Source organism: Anas acuta, chromosome Z, assembly GCF_963932015.1.
Source record: "Anas acuta chromosome Z, bAnaAcu1.1, whole genome shotgun sequence".
In the NCBI taxonomy this organism is placed as follows: domain Eukaryota; kingdom Metazoa; phylum Chordata; class Aves; order Anseriformes; family Anatidae; genus Anas; species Anas acuta.
The window spans coordinates 39413497-39432624 of record NC_089017.1 but is presented as its reverse complement, the minus strand read 5'-3'; the positions used below and the strand labels follow the sequence as shown (position 1 = coordinate 39432624).

The 19128-nt window shown below is 35.8% G+C and overlaps 1 protein-coding gene across 4 annotated transcripts in view; it reads left to right on the top strand.

The window, feature by feature from the left end:
• Positions 1-19128, top strand: part of FANCC (FA complementation group C) — an 81898-nt gene that overhangs the window by 57384 nt on the left and 5386 nt on the right. For all 4 annotated transcript variants that reach the window (XM_068667230.1, XM_068667228.1, XM_068667229.1 and 1 more), the window contains 5 exons: positions 4672-4724; positions 6865-6964; positions 11530-11605; positions 12525-12606; positions 16637-16805. In XM_068667230.1, coding sequence (XP_068523331.1) covers positions 4672-4724; positions 6865-6964; positions 11530-11605; positions 12525-12606; positions 16637-16805 — 480 coding nt within the window. The remainder of the gene's footprint in view (positions 1-4671; positions 4725-6864; positions 6965-11529; positions 11606-12524; positions 12607-16636; positions 16806-19128) is intronic.

Genomic DNA, 19128 nt, shown 5'->3' with positions numbered 1-19128 from the left:
CCTGCCTCTGTCTTTAAAAATTATCCCCTTTTGCCAGGGAGGATTTGAATCTGTTTTCACCTCAGTCTCTGTGCCCATTGAAGTTTAGCAGTTTAGACTGCTAAAGTTGAAATGCCTTGTAGTTTACTATTATTATGGACTGCTTAGTTACTTGGTTTTGTTTGAAAACTTGAATAAAATTCTTAATACATAACATTTCTTAAACTGTGATTATGATCTATTTTAAAATGCACCAAAAATCTTTCCTGTTAGAAAACATAGTGACTCTGTACCTCTTACAAAATAATGAGCTAGTTAGCAATGCTATATGCAAACTGGTTACTTAGAGTGTGAGAAAACATATGTACTACACACTTAAATTACATATTTCTTAAGATAGATAGCACTCAAAAATGGTACATCACATCTTATTTTCCACCTATGAAAGATTAAGTATTTTAGATAGGAAGTCTAAAGTTTTAAAAATTCTTCTGTTTTAATTGAATCTGCAAATTTCTATTTTAGGGGGTCTTTATAGTACTTGCAAATCTCATAAATGCTTGGCATCAACAGCATATTGTGCATCATCTGGGATTCTAGGTATCCCAGAAAGCAAAGCTTATACACAAGGCCTGTACATAGTTTTATGTATCAGATACACTATGCATTGAATGCAGTACATGGTAGCACACATGGCTGAGAAGAAAAGTCTAAGTTAAGATGTAGCAGGAAGTAAAATGTTTGTTTTAATTATTGGTTTATAGATGTTTGTTAATGACTTTCATGCCTACATTGTTTTATCACATCCTGATACCTCAAAATAACGGAACCTTACTGTGCCAGCACACTTAAATTATTCTTCTTTGTCTCAGCTCCAAAGACTTGATACATTCAAAAAAAGACATTCACGAAGGGGAAGGACCAGAGCAGCAGCTTTGAATGCTGGTTTAGAGAGGACATCCTGTGGACAAGGAGTGGAATGAAGGCAGGCATAAAGATGAGAGCATTTGGAAGATGGATGTAGTTTATTGGTAGGAGTTGACAGAAGAGAGAGGATGTATAAAAGGGAGATGGTTTAGGAATTAAAAACAATGGGATTACAATCTTCAGAATTATAGAGGGAAAAGATTGGATCTAGAAACTGTGGTCTACAATATCTAACGATATACGGCTTGTACCTGGTACTGTAAGGATAGTTGTGTGGTGTTAGATCAGTCAGCACCTTGAATCCAACAGTCTGCCTGAAAGGCATTTGAATATTTATTTAGGAGTATGGGTATGCATGTTTTGACAGTTGGATGAAGGCATTTATTGGATGTGACCTCTTTGCTTTATGGGTATAGTAATAAAAAAGTGGAAACGTGAGTCGCCAATTGATAGGTTTAGACATTTCTTCTATTTGAAAGAAGACCTACAGAGTACAAATAGGAAGGTATATGTTGGTGTTTTGATTATAGTATATGATAAGAAAGAAAAATCGTTAAGCTATTTTGTAATTGCATTATCAAGGCCATTTATCTAAACAAAATATTTTGAAACAGCAACCAAACTATACATAAACCTCATAGTGACCTACAGTACCCCGTGGTTAAAAAATACTATACTTCTATTGTAATAGCAACTTGATATGAAATACTCATATTTGAATTCCAAGTGTAATTATAGTGTGATGGTCCACTAACTTGTAGTCTTATGTGGTATGCTGTTAGGTTTGTGGGTTTTTGGTCTAAACTGGAATTAATATTGGAAATTCTATGGTTATTGAAAAGTAACAAAAACAAGTGAAGTGACCATCACAAATTGTTTTTTGGCTTCTTCAGAATTTGGTGGGTGGATAGATGTCTTCCTTGCTGAAGTAATGTTGAATATTTTGTGTGTGAATAAACAACTAAAATTTAAGTAAAAACACATCAGAATGTTATACTTTACTAGAGATATATGCATATATATATACACTAATTTTAAGCCCATTTTTGTAAAGAAGTATGCAAACAAATCAATGTCAATTATAATTTGTATTCTGTTCTTAGATAGCTTTCCAAAGAAGTTTTATTTCATTCAAAGATATAAGAAAACCCTACTATATTGCAATAGGTTGAGAAGGCTTAATATTTGTCATCTTCTAATGTGCTTGCCAAACCACTCTCCATCATATTTGAAAAGGCATGGCAGTCAGGCAAAGTCACTGGTGAATGGCAAAAGGAAAAAAGTATTTTTCCTATTTTGCTCCTTTTAAAAATGGCAAATGGCTCTGTTTTTGTTTGATTTCTGTTTTGTTTTGTTTTGTTTTGTTTTTGAAGCTCCACATCTCACACTCTTGAAAATATGTAATCATGATATTACACATGCAATTACATTTCCCTGCATTTGGATCTTTTCAGCTTAGCACATGTTGTGCTATATGGAATGTGCTTGTTTGAAAAGTGATTGAACAATCTGCCAGTAGACAAGATGTTAGTTTTTCTGAGCTTTCTCTAAAAAATATCGTGTAATTGCAGACAAGATTATTCAAATATAAAATCTCTCATTTGGGGGGGAGGGAAGAAAAAAGAAAAAAAGAGAATAATGTTAAAACCCAGAAACCCTGTGAGAAACCCTCCCAAACTTGAGAATCTCTCCCAAGCTCCAGAATTGCTCTAGTATGCCATGCTACACCAAAGGCACATCTTCCATCTTCAGATAGCCTTGAAGACTTTGGTGCTATGGATACTATTCTTATTTTGAGTATTTTCAAATGAATTGGATACAGTCTATTATCAAAATCTTGTGAAATTATTGTGAAATTAGGTAACTTTTTTTTTTTCTTTTTTTTTTCTTTTTTTTTTTCCTTAATGAATAGGTGGCATTGTAGATTGGTGCTGTGGGTGAGGAAGAGGTGGAAAGACTTGCAGTATTGAAAATTTATTTTGGTCTTTTGCAAAAGAGCCATGGTTTGATCTTTATATGTGGGGGAACGTACTGGTGGACCCTTTCTAGTTTGTACTCAACATGTCTTAGGCAAAAGGGGGTTTGTATGTTAAAGGTGGGTAGTGTATCTGAAGGCGTCAGAGAAATTGCTGAATTCAACCATTTAACCCACAGGACTGGTAAACATAGCTTTAACTCTCCACTGTTTCCATACAGTGGCTGAGATTGGAAAGGATGTCTGGAGGTTGTCTAGTCCAGGTTTTCTTTAAGAGAAAAAAATAAGTCTTGTTTGCTTGTTTGTCACATCCAGACAGTTTTTTTTTTTTTCTTTTTTCTTTTTCTTCCCTCTAACCGTGGAATTTTGGAGACCAGCCCTGCAACAAGCTGAATGCTGTTTTTCATACATCAAAGCAACCAACTGTAAATACTCATGAACGCTAGATGGCATACGTTCAATAGGACAAACCTAGCTACAGCCATGTGACAAAGTGTGGGAAAACATAAAAATAAGGTTCTACCTAGTATTTCCAATATGCAAAGACAACTGTGAGGGAAAACAAAACAAAACAAAGCAAAACAAAACAAAAACTGTCCTTTTAAGAGCTTTTCTAGGCAGTTTGTCTTAAAGGTTGTCTTTTTGTTTTCTGAGGTTGTCATGTAGGGTAAAGTCCTCCTTCTGCCTGTGTGTAATTAAAAAGCAAAAAGAAAAATCGCATTTACTGGATACTTTCTAGCTTGAAACAGATGCAAAAAATTTTTCTTTGGAATGGTGCTTCAGACACTTAGAGCTGTTAAAATAAATGCCATGTGTACTCCTTCCATGCGTCTTGAAGTATGTAATATGCAATTAACCAGACATGCATCATTCCATATTCCTGAGTAATTATGTTCTCATCAAATCTTCAGGTGCTAATTTCAGGACAAAACAACACCACCAACAAAAACAAACAAACAACAACAACAACAACAACAAAACCACGAGTTTGCTTTATGTTTGTTTTACTTTTACTTAAGCTAATGCACTTTGGAGACCATGTAAATAGGAGTATAATATTACTGCTTTATAAAAGCCTAAATAAATCTTAGAATTTAAGAACATGGGATTAGCAAGTAGTGTGTTTACCCATGCATGTTTAATATAATTTTCTTAAAATAGTCTTTTATGTGGTAGAACCACAAATATAAAAAGCTTCACTAATTAAAAAAAATAAAATAAAAATAGTTGATGCACTGAGATATTTAGCTCATATTAGCAACCCTGAAATTAACAGAACATAATACTGTGAAAATATGTCTTGGACCAAAATGCATGTGGTAGTACTAAAGACAAAGGAAGTAAATATAATTTCTGGAATTTCATTTTGAAGACGTATCAAGAATCTCTAAGCACATCCAAAAGGAATCATCTTTAAAGGCAAGAAAAAGCTTTTTAAAATCTTCTCCATGTCTTTTGCCTCCAGCAATTGCATGCAACAACCTGTTTTATCTGCCAGTTTTAGTATTTTTAGTGATTGTTGTCATAAACAGTTTGGTATCCCAGGTGTTTGCATTTATTAGCTGTTAGCCTGCTTGGTATCGTTGTGGCTGTCCCTTCATGATTTTAATGTAGTTATTTTGGAAAATATAACCCTTAGAAAATCTGAGTGTTTAGTAAGAATTGAGGTAAGATTTACAGTTTAATAATTGCAGCATAATAGTATCCATGAATTAAGCCATAGATTATACAGTGACAGTTGTTTGAGTTGCTTCTTAATGACTGATTTCCTTTCATTTCTTTACAAACAGCCACAAGCAGCAAGCCATCCTGCCATTTTCAGAATTGTTAATGAAATCTTCAAGTAAGTTTTGAAATTATAGTGGAAAGTGTCTGAAATTACCAGTCTAAACACTGAGATTTTCCTTCATGAGATATGTTTTAATATAATATACTCTTAGCAGAATGCCTCAGTATACCCCTTTGTGTAATATACTGCAAATAATAGCAAATGTTAAAAATCCCGAGAACTTTATTGAAAGTTACATTATAACTGCCGATTATAATCGACTACATTGTATTTTAGCCTTTAGAAGTTGAAATTTATTTTATTCTATAGTAGAGATTTGTTGTTGAAATATTATTTTGATGTGAAAACTGTAAATACTCTGTAATGGCTTGGCCCATGCCAGCATGAAGGTGGAATGTAGCTATAATATTTGCAATTACCAATGTGGCATCTTTGACATGATGTTAATTATCTTCAGGATTGACATCAGATATGCTCTGATTTGCACTAAGCTATTGATCTGCCTGTTATTAATGAGTTTCTGTTCGAATGCATTATTTTGAAGCTATGTATATTGTTCACCACATGGGGGCTTCCAGTCCTTTGTAGTTTCAATGTTTTTTTCTCTTTGCTTGTCTCTCTTCTTATTTTATCATTCTTTTTAAGATGGTCTGTTGCTGTGGTAATCAGATTTGATACAACAGTAATGCTAAGAAGAAGCTGGTGATCTTTGTTCATCAAGTGTTTTCCTTTATAAGAAGGGAAAAAAAAAAAAAAAAAAAAAAAAAGCCTTCTAGGTGCATATGTTCAGGTACTGACAGAGGAGCCTCTACTTCAGAAACTGTAGTGCAGGGCAGAGGCAGTACACTCTTAGAAGCACACATCTAAACTTTGTCTGTTTCAGGAATAACTTTTCCTACTATTTGCATGCTTGTTATTGAGCCTTAATGTGCTAAATTGTTTCTTCACAGGGAGATGCAGATACAAGATATTAATGATTTTTTTTTCCACAAAGTAGAAGCTTACTTTGTTGCTCTGTGCAGCTATAAAGTCCATAAGCCTGGCCTGAGTTTGTGTACTATTTCTTGTGTTTAAACTAGAGATTATATTTGCCTGCAGCTTTATGAAATTTCTGAATTACAGTAATGTGTTCGTTGTTCTCGTCTTCTTGATTGTTATGGAAAAAAAATAAGTCTCTAATAAAAAAAAGTATATTAAATCCCAGTGTCAGCTTACTTTGAACAATTTTTTCCTGACCATTACACATCTTTTAAGGATGGGAATGAAAATTACTCTTGGCTGTCCATGTGATTTGTGCTCCATTTGCTCAAGGTTTCATTATGCCCTATGGAAAGTCAGTTAAAGGGTTCACATTCCTGAACCTCCAGAACGGATTTTGTGATTTCTCCAATGAAAGGACTTTGGAATCAGTCTCTAATTAAATCTGCAGTAATTACTGATCTAAAGTATGCATTTGGTGTATACTAATTTCTGTTTGTGCTGCTGATTCATTGCTTGATGATCACTAAGGAGAGACAGTGATTGAACTGCAGCTGTATTATTTAATATTTAAGATTGGTCTTCTTGTCTAGTTTGCTATAGATGGAACTTTTAAATTTGATTGACAACTTTTTTTTTTTCCATTTCTTCTGACTACATTAGGAGTACAGTACTTAACAATTTAAGTCTCTCTTTCCCTCTTTCTCTCTCATATTTTTCCTCCAGGTACCATGCCCCAGGAGATTGTAATTTCTTTCTAATTTGAGATGGCCCATGGATGCCTTCCAACAAAGCAATGAAATATGCCTAACTGTAGGCATAGGAATACTTGCCTTGAACCCAATGAGACTGTTCTAAAACTAAATTTGCCTAGTAAAGTTGTGATAGTCTGATAGTCTGATTTTTGTTTTTATCAGTTTTCCCGTATTGGTAAGGAAAATTCTACATTTCTGTGTGTATACTCTATGCACATAAATCCAGAGTATCTGTAGGGGTTGTATATGTTTTCTTAAAAACAAAAGAAAACAAAAACATGTGAAGTTGGTATTCTATCAGTTTCCACACTGGCATAATCAGTGTGATGAGCTCAAACACAGCTTGAAGCTACGGCCTAGGAGGAATGTACCTTTTTTTCCTTCCTTTCAATAACAGTGGTGTGTTTGGGGGACTAATTATCTAATCTGTCATAATCTAACTTTTCAATGTTTATGCTTAGGAATGCACTGCTGGAAACTGATGGAACTCCAGAAGTTATGACCATAATACAGGTGTTTACACAGCTCTTCGTTCAGGTTCTCCAGAATGAAAACAAGCAGGTTGGTCAAGACCTACTTCTTAATGTTTCCTTTACAGTGAGAACATACATAATTTTGCAAGAAAATAACAATTCTGCTGATAGGAATGGTGACTGAATATAATGAGCGAAACGGTAGCAACTCTATGGCTGTACATGCACGCCAAAGTTTAGTTCAGACATTTTCAACCGTCAATAAAAATGCAGCGTGAAACCAATATACCAGAGCAATTTACCTGAGTTTATCCTGAAATAATCCTACAACCTGTTGAGAACATACAAGCTGTTGTTTTTGTCAAGGGCAGTTGTCATGGTGCTGAAGTTTCTGTCTGTACAATGAGCATCATTATCGTCATGCACCTTTGACAGACAGGATGAAAAAGTTCAGATTAGTTTTTCTTTTGCAGTTGTAGGGTTCTTTATAATACATGAAACAGAGGTCATAACCCCAGCCTTGTTCCCATTCCCTGTCTGTGTCCCCACACTCAATCCCTCCACAAATATCAGTAAGTAGGATACCAAATACCAAAAGGTAGAACAAGCAGCATGCAAAACAGTTTCAGTTTCTGGTCATTAATGCCTCGGGAGTTTTTCCTCAGTTTAAAGCTTCAAATTTCCCAGCTTAACATCTCTTCTTCTGCACAGTTTACACTGTTCTTACTGAACTGAATTAAGTAGATTTACTTTTGTATGTACTACTTTAACCATCAGCAAGATCAGCTCTTTACTTTACATTTTTACAATGGGAGATATGAATAAGTTTTGTTCTGTTTATAGGTTACAAACATTTTTTAGATTACCGGATCACTGTCACTTCACATCCTGACAGTTTTGCTTATTTTTAACTCCAATGCATATGATGTAAGTTTGGAAATTATCCTATCATTTAATAGTTTTTGGTTTAGACTCAAATACATTTTCCATTTGTTTGATTTTTGCATCCATTTGAGGAAATGGTAGTTAAGAAAATGTGGGGACTTCATCTGGGAACTTGTGATGTACTGACCTTTAATTAGCATTGTGATTGAATCTGTCTTCTAGCTTCAGGCAATATGATTTAAGGATGAAACTGCAGCTGTGTTGCTTAATATTTAGGTGCCGTGCGTGTTAATTTTATGCCACCCTGGTTTCATGGCAGCAGCATGTTGTGTAGCCCCAGGTGTGAGTGACTGGGTGGAGAACACAAGTAAAGATCCCACACCCATCAGACACCCAAGGGCTAATCCTGTTGTGCAGGTGATGTTTGATTCATGGTGAAAGTTCTTCATCTGCTGACATCGCAACATGGACTATTGCCCAATTCTTTGAAAGTGGTTTTAAATGTTAAGTTTCCTGCATTTGACTTTTATACAGTTTAATTCATGGGTTTTTAATTTAGATACTATCTTCATTCTTAGAATTTAAAATCCCTTGTTTCACAGTTTATGAATCAACTGTAATGTTAACTAACAGTTGACATAAAAATATGCAGACACAGACTACTTCCTAAATATTGTTTAAATCACTGTGATTTTATTTTTTTTTTTGTGGTCTACCAGTATTACATATATTCATAGGGCAACCATTTTTGTAGTATCTGGATGTCCTTGATAGGGGATTTAATTTGCTCCAATAACATTTCTTGGTTTTACCATTAATGTTTACCATAAGAAATGTTACTGGAGCAAATTAATGGTTTTACCAGTAATGATAGAAGATGAAGAAGGTTATGGCTGGATCATCTGAGGCCATAGGAATTTAGAGTACAGTTGATTGAAAAAAGGCTATGCAAACAGATGTGTCCCAAACATGTTTTGAAGAACCAGGTCATGTCTGGCAGCTGCACAGGTTTGCAAGGTAGGTAGGAGGAGAATGATTCCCTATTGCAGTGTGTGCTGTTTTTTCTGATAACTTTGTAGGCTGTACTGGGTTGAGATGTTGGGATGACCTTCTCTGTCTTGTGTAGAAGCAAATTTAATTCCAGTTTGTGATAGTAGTGAGAGCTGACTTGAGGATAAGGTCAAGTTAGTTGTGAAAAGTTAGTTGTGAATTCATGAACTGAAAGCTCTTGTTTTTATTTGATGGAAATTATGATTTTCTCCAGGGTTGTTTTCCCTTAGGATTGTCAGTGTTTTTCACCTGGGAATGTTGTTTTAAATAGCTGCATAAATATTTTAAGCCAGTCATCAACTTTTATTTCCCATTTGATATCATGGCAATTATTATAATCAGCTACATCCAAAGTAGTTCTATCTCTTGGTACCTTGTTTTGCAGTTCGTGATGGTCTATGTCAGGAAAGGACTGCTTAAAATACTGTGTGTATGGCACAAGGCGGTTTTTACTTATTTATTTTTTTTTTTACTTTGCTTAAACCATATGCTGAAAACTGGTTTTTACATGCTTTACAATACCGTTTTGATACGTAACTCACGCTGCGGTTTGTCTTGGCCTCTACTGACTGTGTCAAGAGCTGCTTTTCCTGGGGATTCTTGATGCAAGCTAATTGGCTACACGCATACTTTAGTACAGGGATTATTAATTTTTAATTAGCCTAATTCCATTTGACAAGTACGCTCTTAGAGTCTTACCATACCAGTGATACATTGACTGCCTAAGACCGCACATATTACTGTGCTGTAATTAAAATTAACTGTTGTTTACAGAACAATAACAACAAAAATAGAGAGAGAATGTGTCACCCCATTTATTTATAAGGTACATAGATGAATTTCACAAATTAAATAAGTTTTTTCTTAGACTGAATGTGGTCTTCATTGGGTTTAGAGATTTGTCACATTCTATAGTCTGTATTCCCAGTCTGCGTTTGAAGAGGTGATCTATTTGCTGACTCTTATTCCTAAAGGAAGAAGCCAGAAGACTTCTAAGGTTGTTGGTATGGAGACTTGAATCACAGAATGGCTGAGGCTGGAATGGACTTCTGTTGATCATCTAGTCTAACGCTTCTTTTCAGGCAGGGTCACTTAGAGCAGGTTTGCACAGCACCATGTCCAGACAGCTTTTGAGTATCTCTAAGGACAGAAACTCCACCACCTGTCTGGGCAAACTGTGTCAGCCCAGCCTAATCAGTCACCTGCATGGTAAAAAAGTGTTTCCTGATGTTCAGGGGGACCCTCTGGTGTTTCAGTTTATGCCCGTTGCCTCTTGTCCCAACACTGGGCACCACTTTAAAGAGCCTGGCTCTGTCATCCTTGCACCCTCCATCAGGTGTTTATAAATGAGATCCCTCCAAACCTTCTCTTCTCCAGCCTGAACAGTCCCAGCTTTCTCAGCCTTTCCTCATAAGAGAGGTGCTTCAGTCCCTTCATCACCTTGGTGGCCCTACATTGAACTCTTTCCAGTATGTCCAGGTCTCTCTTTTACTGGGGAGCCCAGAACTGGACACACAACTCCGGATGCCACCTCACCAGTGCTGAGTAGAGTTGAAAGACTACATCTCTTGACCAGCACTTTGCCTAATGCAGCCAAGAATACTGTTAGCCTCCTTAGTGGCAATGATACGTAGACAACTCATGGCCAACTCAGTGTCCACCAGAACCCCAGGATCTTTTTTTGCAAAGCTGAGTGGCCCCCAGCATGCACTGGTGCCTGGGATTGTTCCTCCCCAGTTGCAGGACTTTGCACTTCTTGCTGAACTTCACAAGGCTCCCATCAGACCATTTCTCCAGCCTGACGAGGTGCCTCCGGATGGCAGCACAACCTTCTGATATATTCACCAAACCTCCCAGTTTTGTGTCATCAGTAAACTTGCTGAGGGTGCACACTGCCCCATCATCCAGATCGTTAATAAAGCTATTAAACTGGACTGAGCCCAGTAGTGACCCCATGGGTACTCTGCTGATTATGGCCTCCAGCTTGGCATTGTGCCACTCATCAGCACCCTCTGGGCCTGGGTGTCAGCCTGTTTTCAATTCACTTCAGATGGAGTTCATAGTGTACGTTGGACATTCCTGTTGTAGATGCTTGCAGAGCAACAAGATTAAAGGATATTCTGCTGTTAGTCTCACATTTACACAAGCAGAGATGTTCACATCATGCAAATTTCACACACCCAGATAAATAGACGACAGGTTTGTTATCTATGACAACCTTACGTTGTGCTGAATGAGATCCAAATAATTTTAGTTTTCCATTAATTGAACATAATGCAATAATCCACATCATGCCCTCAGATTTTGTGGATATTATTATTTCTTGTTTTGTTATGATCTATGAGCCTGTTTACAGTGGAAAATGAAATTAAACTAATTAGTATTTGTTAGCCTTTATGAATTAAGAGTGAAGACTCTTCTGATTACAGGAAAAAAAGACTAAGAACATTAAGATGTAATTTTTTTAATCCTCTGAATCTTTTTTAATGCAGGTATTTTTAAAAAAATCCATAAATAATTACTTATAATGATTTTTTTTTTCACAACTATCTCCCTTCTGTGTACTAAATATTAAAATTAAGTTTAGAGTTACTTTTGTGTTCTTTTGCTTTAGACTGTGTTGCTAGTTAGTATGTTAGATGAGATTGTTTGCTGTGGGTTTGTTTTGAAAACTGACCAGAAAGCTCTTAAAATAACTTTTTTTTTTAATTATTTTAGCATAAATTTCCACTGAAGGCCTACTTCCCTCACCATTACCAGCCCCTTGTAGTAGCTTTACTGAGACGTCCTTTTGGTAAGTTTCTAAATGACATATTTGCAGCATTAGCCAACTTGCATTGTCTTCATATGTTTTAAAATAACTTTAAAAGGGACTAAGACTAAATTTTGCCATTTTCTGGATTGGATGTTTTGATTTAGCAGTTTTAATAATTTTCTTTTAGTGTATTTTTTGTAGGAACATCTAATTATTATGTAACTGTAACACATATTAACTTCAAGAAAAACTAAAAGACAAATAACAAAGAGTGCATTATATTTTTATGAAAACTGTGATATTAGGAATTAAAACAGGTTGCTGAGGTCTGTATATATATATATGTTTATACATATATACATACACACACACAAACACTTTTCTTACACCATTAAATGTCATTATGAAAATTCATGTATTTGACAAGAAATACTGTGTTGTTTGTTGTTTGTCTCTGAAGCTTGAATTCTGCTGTTCTTTTAGGTTCTGCAAAGTCTTTTATTTTTATTTTTATTTTTATTTTTATTTAGATTTCCCATTTACATAGATTAAGAAATCACTGCTCAATGCCATACAGGTTTTCATGAGCAGTAATTTCTGCTCAATACAAGAGCCTTTGAGAATGTTACTCCAGTGATTAGATGCTAACATCGAGGCAGAATTTACACAAGGATACATTGGCCTAATTTGAATAATATTCCTAGCTGTAATTCCTCACATGTCTCTGTCAATGAATTGTTCTAAGAAGCATAGGGACAGTTATTGTTGAAAATTGGGAAATTCTAAGTGCTTTGTAATAACTGAATCCTGAACAAGTTTTAATGCTCGCTTAATGTGGTTAATTTCATTGTTCTGTTCCATTTGGACAGAAAGTTTTAATTTGAAAAAAAAAAAAAAAGTCATCTTTTGAATTTGAAAAATCGTATTTTAAGAATTTTATTTCATCCTTCCTCCTCAGAATCGCCAGCTACATGCTGGTCTCAACACTTGACACACATTTCCAATATGGTCAAAGCCTTAGTAGAAGACACAAACATTAGGTAAGCAGTATTTCTTAACTTTTTGTCCTTTGAATGTGTTACTTTGTGAAAAGTCATGCCATTCAAACTCTTTAGTGGCTACATTTCATTAAGTCTAATTTTCTTCTCTAATTATAGCTTTGGTTTAAAGACTTAACACTACTTACCGAACCAGAACGTTGTAGCACTTACAGACCTGTCCAATAAGCTCCTGTGTAAACAAAGTCTTCTCTTCTTGCTTTTGTTTCAGCAAAGAGCTAACTGTAACAGAAATGCTCACTTTCCTACTTTGCCATTTGTCCCATTAAACTTTTAAAACTGATTCTGGATTGAATTTCTAATTCTGTTTAGCCAGAACTTTCAAAAGTTCTTGGGGCAATAATGTGATATCCGGAGAGGGTCCAATGCAACTTGCCTACAAGTTGTCCTTGGGCATTGCCATTGCCTTTAGGATGCAGAGTTACAGTGCACGCTTAAAAGGAGCCCTTTTGGCTCATTAAAGCATCAGGAGTAAAGTCCTGAAGAGCAGTGTGAGAAAATACATGGGAAGGATTGTCAGGGGAAAAACAGAGCCCAGGCTATGAGCTGGAGGAGGGGGAGCTGAGGATACTTATTGGAAAGTTGATCTGACATTTCTCCATTTTATTATTGTAACAGGAGAACTCTTTCAACCAAAACAAAACAGCTAGTATTGGAAAGAGTCTGTTGTGAGTTGTTCTCTTTCATGTACGAGATTGTATTGGGTTTCTGCAGGCTTGTACGAACATTCAAACTTCAAACTTCATGTATTGTTTAATTTTGTTTTGTTGTTGTTGTTGTTTTCATAAAGATATGTCTGCTAGACTATTGCATTGTTTGCTATATTGCTCCTTGAGCTGACACACGGTGTTTCTGACCTGTTGCCCTAAGTGTTTTGTTTGTGGTTTTTGTTTGTTTTGCTTTGTTTTCCAAAATAGATACTGTAATGAAAGATAGCGTTCATCTGTATGAATTCTGCTTTGGAAGTATATGTTCCAGGACTATAGGGACAAAAAATACATCCCTATCTGTTGTTACACTGTAATTCTTTCTTTTTGGGTCTTGGGTCTCTGATGAGACTTGACTTGGCTAGAGTTTAGATACAAGTCTGCATAGATCTGCTCCAAGAATAAGCTTTCCAAAGAGTATTGAACTGCTTTTAAATTCCAAGGAAGCAAGTTATTTTTGCTTTTAAAACTGAAATATTTAAATAGAAATATAGAATGCATAGGCCAGATAGATTTGCAAAGTAAGATACCCAACTGTCCCCCTGTTCACAGCATCCTGGAAGGCAGATCCTTAAATCCGCACTTGGTTTCAGTTAACACATGAAAGCTTTTATTTTTGTTGTTGCGTAGCATAAAAAGGCTTTTTGCTGTTCCCCCTGAGACCTGGCCGTCTGCTGCTTGTTTCTTATTTTCTGTATGAGCTGCAGTTCAGTGCAATGTCTGTTAGTGCCTGGTCTGCTGTGATTTCAAACCTTTTTGCCCTTAAAGTGGGACCAGTAGCTGACCATGATTTCTTAAAGAAAGAGGCTTTGAACAAACAAATACCATCCATCTTAATGTGTTACAATAATAGAAGCATGTCTTTCTGCTTTTGTTACCTAGCCCTTGGCTTTTCACCTCTTCTGCCTTGATAATACACTAGTTTGAATAGCACTGTACTTGTCAGAGTATCTTACTTTCTTTGGGACTCATACAACAATTATTTTTTCCACCAAATCCCTCTCTGTTGTGAAGAAAAAGGATCTGACTTGTCTTCTTCAGTACTAATATCTATGAGTAACTGTATTTAATTTGCTTTTTCATTGTGTTATTCCTGATTCTGATTACTTATTGACATGCAGTCATCTCAGTAAATGGTAAATATCATGTGACATTTTAAATCAACTCACATAAGTTTAGGAGAAAAAAAAATCCCGGAAGAAGTGAAAGGCTACTTTTGGCAATGGCAGTAGTGTAGCTGTCAGTACAGAGTGGGCAGAAACTTTAATGGGGTAACAAGTGGAGGTTATGTGATTCCAAACCAGGCAGTTTGATGGAAAGTCATGGTGAGTTGTAATTTCACTGGTGCCTTGACTGCCGAGGCAAGAGTTGGACTCTATTCTACTTAATACTTGTTAAAATCAGTTTAATGCTCAAGTTTAAGGACATGTATTTACCCTTTGAGCTATGAATGCTTCCAGTTGTAAATATTGTCAATGTTACCCTTAGTTATCTGTTCTCTGTAATTAAGTTTTAATTAGTGTTTTTGTTTTGTTTTGTTTTGTTTCTTTGTTTGATTGTCACATTGTCACTTATATTGTCACAACATCGAATTATGGTCAGATAAGTAGGTTATTTTGCTGAGGGGAAGGCTGTTGTTCCAGATCACTGTCACATTTGTTTGTTGTTGCTGTTGTGTTTTTTGTTTTTGTTTTTGTTTTTTAAAGGTTTTAAATGTTGCATTTCTGGATTCTAATAACTTCAGATTGTGCTGATCTTGTTCCTTTATCTAAGGAAACTTTGTCTCATATTTTGTCATACATCTCTAGTTCTCTGCAGTCAGAGACAAGCTGTTACCTCTCCAAAAGCTGTGGAATATCAACAGCAGTGACTTCTGTAGCATTTACCTCAGCACACTATTTTCCAGCCCATCCTATATCAACCTCTTATGTCTGATGTCAGTGACCAAGCTTATCCAAAAATAAGGATAAGCTTGTTTGATGGATTTATGTCCTAGGAATAGGACATAAATAGAATTTCGAGATCCTGGTATTCTGTGGTATGAAAGTATGATTTACAGAGTCAGCAGTTTCTGAGGTACTCATAGACAATGTGAGTCAACAGTATACTCTAGACATAGAATATTATCTGTGTGTATTACATTTTCCATCATAAAACAGAGCATCCCTCCTTCAGGAAGTCTTAAAGATAAAGCAGTTTATTCTAACTATCATCTCGTGATATTCTCCAGGTGATGTGGGACCAGTAGCTGACCATGATTTCTTAAAGAAAAATAACTCAGGCTTTGAACAAACAAATACCATCCATCTTAATGTGTTACAATAATAGAAGCGTGTCTTTCTACTTTTGTTACCTAGCCCTTGGCTTTTCACCTCTCCTGCCTTGATAATACAACTGAAATAATCAAACAACTGCATTAACTCTTGAAATTTCTGAAATATTTAGGAGTTTCCTGGAAGGGGTGGTACAGCAGCTCTTGGAATCCCCATGAATAAAACTTAAGGAAAACCTTTGATTCTTCAAACCCATTGCCACACTTAATAGTAATATGAGTTCCTGCTTCTTGCTTTCCTTCCAGATGTCCTTTCTTCCTTCCTCACTCTGTTTGTCTTTATACTTACGGGAAGCCCATCATTAGTTTGCATCTCCCCATGCGAACTAATGTGAGAGAGTGTAGAGATGACCTGTGGTCCATTCTGATCCTTCTTTTCCTTAATGCAGTAGCCCAGATTGTAGTATCTTCCAAATATTCATTAAAGAGGATCCAAACTTTACAAGTCAGGAGATAAATACCCTTAAAAACTTTATATTTATCCCACCTAAATGTACTTCCTCATTAATTACCAAAAACGTGTGCTTTTAACAGAAAATAACCCAGAAAAGCAAAACAGAGAAATAGAAAACCAATATAAGGTTGGTTATAAACCAACAGCATTTTAGAATACAGTACATAATATACAACTTAACGTTTTGAAAATCCTTAGACTGAAGACCATAAACTGTGAATACTTTTATGATGTATATTTTAATACATAATATTTTGTCACTGCTATTTATTGGAAACTGGTGTCACGGATATTCTGTTTTGCTGATAAGATTAATCTGTTAATAGCACTGGGCAGTGCCCCTGTTGACCTTATTGCAGATAACAGAGTACGTGGCTCTGCTTAACAGGTAAGACATTATCTGTTGAAGAACAGCTTAGTGGTCTTTATTTTCATGCTAACACCCTTTGCAGTTAATGTAAGAAATTTATAAGTGTTTAATAAGAAGAAATACTTAATTGCATCTTTGTCATATTCCAGTTCCTCTGACCTTTTAGAAGTCTGGTTTTTGGTTGCTTGTTTTGGAGAGTGGCTGGATATTGCTGCAGAACAATTGCTGAAGGCAGCTGTAGAACCAGATGCTTTGCTGTGGCTGTTGGCATTTTACTACTGTCCTCAGACTAAAAACCTACAAAGGATTCAAACAACGGTGAGTGATGTAACAGTAGTAATCAACGATAAGCAGTTAATAGTCTGCTTATATCTTATTGCTATAAAACAAATTGTATGCACCAGAAAAAATGAAAGGTCTGCACTGGAGAAGGTATTGGTTTTACAAGTTCTCATGTTGCAGTGAAGTTGGAAGCTAATTTTTGTGAATTTTCTTGTTGACAATTAGAAAATTTTTTCCCTTTAAAAGACAGTTATATATATTAGCATCATTTTAGCTTTCTTTGAAATAACTCATGTGTTTTTCATTAGACATAAAACTATGCTGGGAATGGTATTTTTGAAATCTCTGTTTGGCAGAATTCAGCGGTCCTGTGTTATAGCATCTTCCGAGAATGAAACACAAAAGAAATCACAACAGCAGTCGAAGCAGTAAAGACATTCATCACACACAGCACTGAATCCCAACCTCACCCATCTATTCTGATTCTTCTTAAATCTCTGTATTAATTCTTGACATGTATGAGGCTGTAAAAAGTATGTTATATTCTAACATGCTAAATATCTAACAGAATGAAGCAGTGTTCTAACTTCACTCTCTGTAACCGAGTGGTCTGGTGCATGTCTTTGTGTGCCTGCAAGTGCATGAAAGTCTATCAAACGCATGAAAGTCTACTAAATACATTTAGATCTATTCACAAGTTTGGACTAGCCCAAGTTATCTGCTCTACAAAGCAGAGATTAAAAATCTGGCTGCAGTATCTAATTTTTCTTAATTAAAAAAAAAAAGAAAAAAGAAAAAGATGCAGCTCAATACACCACACTAACATTATGTTTTCATTTTGCATCTCCAGTGTGTTTTTCACATCTCCAGTATGTTTTGCAATATATCGTTTCCTTTCCTTCCCATCCCCCTACTACATATGCAAACTCACATGCCAATCACTTTTTACTTTCTTTCTGTTAAATTTCTTATACTCCAGGAGCTGGAGTGGAATATTGATCGAGTAGAGTTAGGTTAGAGCTACAGTGGGACAAAGAAACGAGGGTTTTAGAGTGCAATGGTGGGAAAGAAGGCAATACCCAAACAACAAACACGAGTGAATGAAACCAAACGACTGTAGGTGCTGACATCTATGTATATGGAGCATTGTCCACCTCCAGCACCACAGAATGAAGTCATATTGTCACACATATAAAGTCACCTTCCCATGTGTTCCTTATGCTATCAGTTTGTTACTCTCAGTCAGTGTATGATAAACTTCAATGAAAAAAACGTTTTCCATTTAGAGCCCACACAGTTACTCATCTGTTCCCATAAGTCTCATATTTCAGTATGAGTCTTTTCTTCAGTTACTTAGAGTGAAAAAGACTTTTTGCACAGGTCAGGCTACTTGAAAAGTATTCCCACAGTTCATGCTAAGCTTCTGCCTTTATGTAGATGTTTGATTTATTTTAGTAGTAGTAGTAGTAGTAGTAGTAGTAGTAGTAGTAGTAGTAGTAGTAGTAGTAGTAGTAGTAGTAGTAGTAGTAATAGTTCCTTGCCACGTTTGCAAGCTAGGGACCTTTTCATTCAGTATATTTTTGTATGGAAAGGTGCACACTCATGACTTAAGATTGTATTCCTGCAACTGAATTTAGGTAGCAGCTTAGATATCAGAAAGAGTGGAATTCATACTGTTAAAATGATTTAAAGAAGGCAGCAGTGCTTTTACTGTTCACTAGAGTTCACTTGTACATGCAGGACAGAATATTCTGTTCTTCACTTATTTATTCATCTGCTCTTTCTTACCTTTAGACTGTGAAATATTGAAGGAACAAAATTTGGAGGTTGTCCTAGATGTCCTAGGGTGCATGAGCTCATGGAGCAGGTCCTGTTTGCTATCAGTCTTCCTACTCTGGCACATGGGATGGAGGCACACCATGAATGGGATGCAGAGAGAGAGAAAGGATTTGGGAGAATTCCAGTTCCCTTTCCTTAAATTCTGGTTTCATTTGTTGCATTACAAGTAATTGTGAACATAATCATTTTCAAACATAGAAGCTGTTTTATGGGAAAGGGATGAGAAAAATGAGGTCAGGTAAATGATTGACATAAATTATCCTAATGAACATGGTTGAGAAATGGATGTCCTTTTCCTTTGGATTTGCAGTTGTTACATTTTTCCATTGTCCCTGCACTTGTTTGCTGTTGTGGATTTTTTTTCTTTTCTTTCCCTTGGTTATTTTTTAAACACACATTTGTTTGGTTTGTTTTTAATAGGGTGGACAGAATTAGTTATGATTTTTATTTTTTTGCAATACTTGCTTGTAGTTCATTTTCAATTGTGTAGGAGCCAAAGTCTTCTGTTTTCTACACCCAG